At 31.6% G+C, this 2,636-nt stretch overlaps 1 protein-coding gene across 1 annotated transcript; it reads right to left on the bottom strand.

Moving 5' to 3' along the window:
• Positions 1-1,216: 1,216 nt before the first annotated feature.
• On the bottom strand, positions 1,217-1,963 carry LOC139864134 (uncharacterized). Its single transcript, XM_071852722.1, has one exon. The coding sequence runs from the start codon at positions 1,961-1,963 to the stop codon at positions 1,217-1,219; it is 747 nt and encodes a 248-aa protein (XP_071708823.1).
• Between the last annotated feature and the right edge of the window lie 673 nt (positions 1,964-2,636).

The following is a 2,636-nucleotide window of genomic DNA, read 5'->3' as shown; positions in this document are numbered from 1 at the left end:
GAATCAAAGTGCTAAATTTCTCAATTGAATCTTCATCTTCTTCCGTACCAAATTCATTGATTTGTTTACAAACTGTGACTGTTGATCATGTTTTTTACAAATTCATTCTTTAGTTGAAATAATCTGCGATGTATTTGATAGAGTAAATGAATCACGAATTTGAAGCTGAATAATGTTAGGAATCATCAATTTGCGTTGATAAACAACATTTGATGCAATTAACATTTTAAGCTTCATGAAGATGAAGAACAAGACATGAAGATGAAGAACAAGATGCTTATTTAGGTACTGATGATGATGAATTGACAAAAAAATAAAAATAAAATTTATCAGGTCAAAATTAGTATTTAACATGTCAAAACTATAACATATTTATATTAGCCCATTTTTTTACAAGTTTGTAGGCGACGGTAGAACGTAAATGGGTTTGTGGGCGACCTCGGTACATTTGTGTAAGTTTGTAGCCTATATTTGGCTTTAACCCTTCTAATATTTCAGTACTTCACGTGGAACTTTTATTATTTCCTTTGGTCATTTGGGCCTATATGTATTCTACACATTGTTCAAAATATGAGAAAATATGATGTGGTAGAACTTCATCTTTCACAAGTCTAGTCATTATTGCTCGTGAAGTGTGGCCTAAACGTTGGTGCCACAACATTGATGAGGTTTCTAGATAGCATTTTCACTTATTTTGAATTACATTCTTATTACCATTAAATGATAATAGAGATTTCAAAAAATGATCATATAAAAATAACTTTAATAGGATTCCCTCAAGACAACCATTTCCAACTACACGGAGAACTTTAAACTAATATATACTTTATTGTATCCAAACGTAAATACAAAGTCATCAATATTCAGTTTAGATACATATATTAACTTTAGAGTCATTAAGAGTACGTAAAGAGTTCCGTAATGATTTAAACAAAAGTCACCTTCAAATATTAATCAAAAAAGGTTCCAACAGCTTCTACGTTCAAATAAACTACATTCTCGACTTTAACCGTTCGTTGGTTTCTTTTAATGTACGCATTATACGGAATCTCAATAAGGAATTAGCAATGTGTATTATTGACTAATAGTTAATACACCATGAATTTTCAGGGAAATTAACTGAAAGATTCAAATATATCTTTTGTTGCTAGTCCTTGAATTATGGATAGTCCTTTGAATAAGCCTTTTTATGATAAAATTTATATTTTAGCCCGCCTTAGAATGAGCTAGTACTTGCACCCAATTTTCGGACTTTATTTGGAGTACAATTATCTCCAGTTGAACCTTTATCCTTCCATGAGACCTTTCTCTTTTTGGAGTCTGTAGTAGCAATGTGAGCTACATCAGAGTTTTCTACTTTAAGTCGTTCTTCCTCTTGCACGTACATGTCAATAAGTTCGTTCATTTTCCATTTCTCCTTTTGCGTATTACAATTGATCTCGAAAGGATCAAATTGCATAGGGAGAGATATCTTTATGAAATGAACTAAGAAACCTTCACTAATTTCCATGTCCATGCCTTTTAATTTATTCGCCCTATCACTCATCAACATAATATGCTCACGTACACCACTAACCCCATCATATTTGGTAGTGAACATTTTGAGGATCAAGGTACTTGCATGGGCTTTTGAAGTCCTCTTAAATTGTTCCTCTACGGAGCTTAAGTATATCTTTGCATTCTCGGAGTCAAGAATGGCTCCTCGGATAGCAACGGATATGGAGTTCTTAATGATCATGAGAGACATACGATTAAATCGCTTCCACTGTTCATAAGCACGTTTCCGATATGATGTACTAGCATCAATAAGTGCAGCAGGAGGATCAATACGAAGCGCATGATCGAGATCCATAACTCCGAGAGTAAGTTTCTCTTGATCTCGCAATGTTGAGAAGTTAATACCAGTTAAGGGTTCAATTCCAGATAAGTAACCCATGTTAGAAGTTGAGGTAGAAGCTGACATTGATTGAAAATTAAATGTATGCTCAAATAAAGCTAATAAACATTAATGAGATATAAATAAGTAAATTCAAGCATATTAGTAAATCATAAAACCTACTATGAACACCAAATTAATAGGTACAAAAAATGTTTGTTCAATTGTGAACCTCACATTGGTTTAGTTGGCAGTTGGATCGTTAGACATCTTTAAACAGACTAAGCATGAATGCATATTACATATCACCGTCGCGCGAAAACGTAATATATATGCTAATTATGCTTACAATGTATTTCATTATTTAATTCATCATACAAATAGCTATTGGGTTCATTGTGTGAAAAACTTAAACCAATTCGTGTAAAATGGTATCACATAAGCTTATACATTAACTTAGTTAATCATTCGTTGGACTAATTATCTAAGTTAATATAAAAGTTACCATCATTTATTAAACTTCAATACATGATTAATCTTCAATGATTAATCTTCAATACAGGAATTGCTTAATTACTTGTGTAAGAAACAATTGTATCATTTAATTATAAAGATACTATCTGATTCTTCATAAATGATATATGAAATTATCATAGATATTCATGTACTGTTAGCTCAGTCTTATGAATGATGCACAAATTAATTCATAAATTACGATCATAAGACACCAAATGATAAATTAATTTTCATCGGAAGACAT

This window comes from Rutidosis leptorrhynchoides, chromosome 8 (assembly GCF_046630445.1).
Source record: "Rutidosis leptorrhynchoides isolate AG116_Rl617_1_P2 chromosome 8, CSIRO_AGI_Rlap_v1, whole genome shotgun sequence".
NCBI lineage: Eukaryota > Viridiplantae > Streptophyta > Magnoliopsida > Asterales > Asteraceae > Rutidosis > Rutidosis leptorrhynchoides.
This window is presented reverse-complemented; position numbering and strand designations above follow the sequence as displayed.

Bases quoted from the DNA above. Each gene is read 5' to 3' on its own strand.
- LOC139864134 (XM_071852722.1), bottom strand. From the start codon at position 1,963: ATGTCAGCTTCTACCTCAACTTCTAACATGGGTTACTTATCTGGAATT.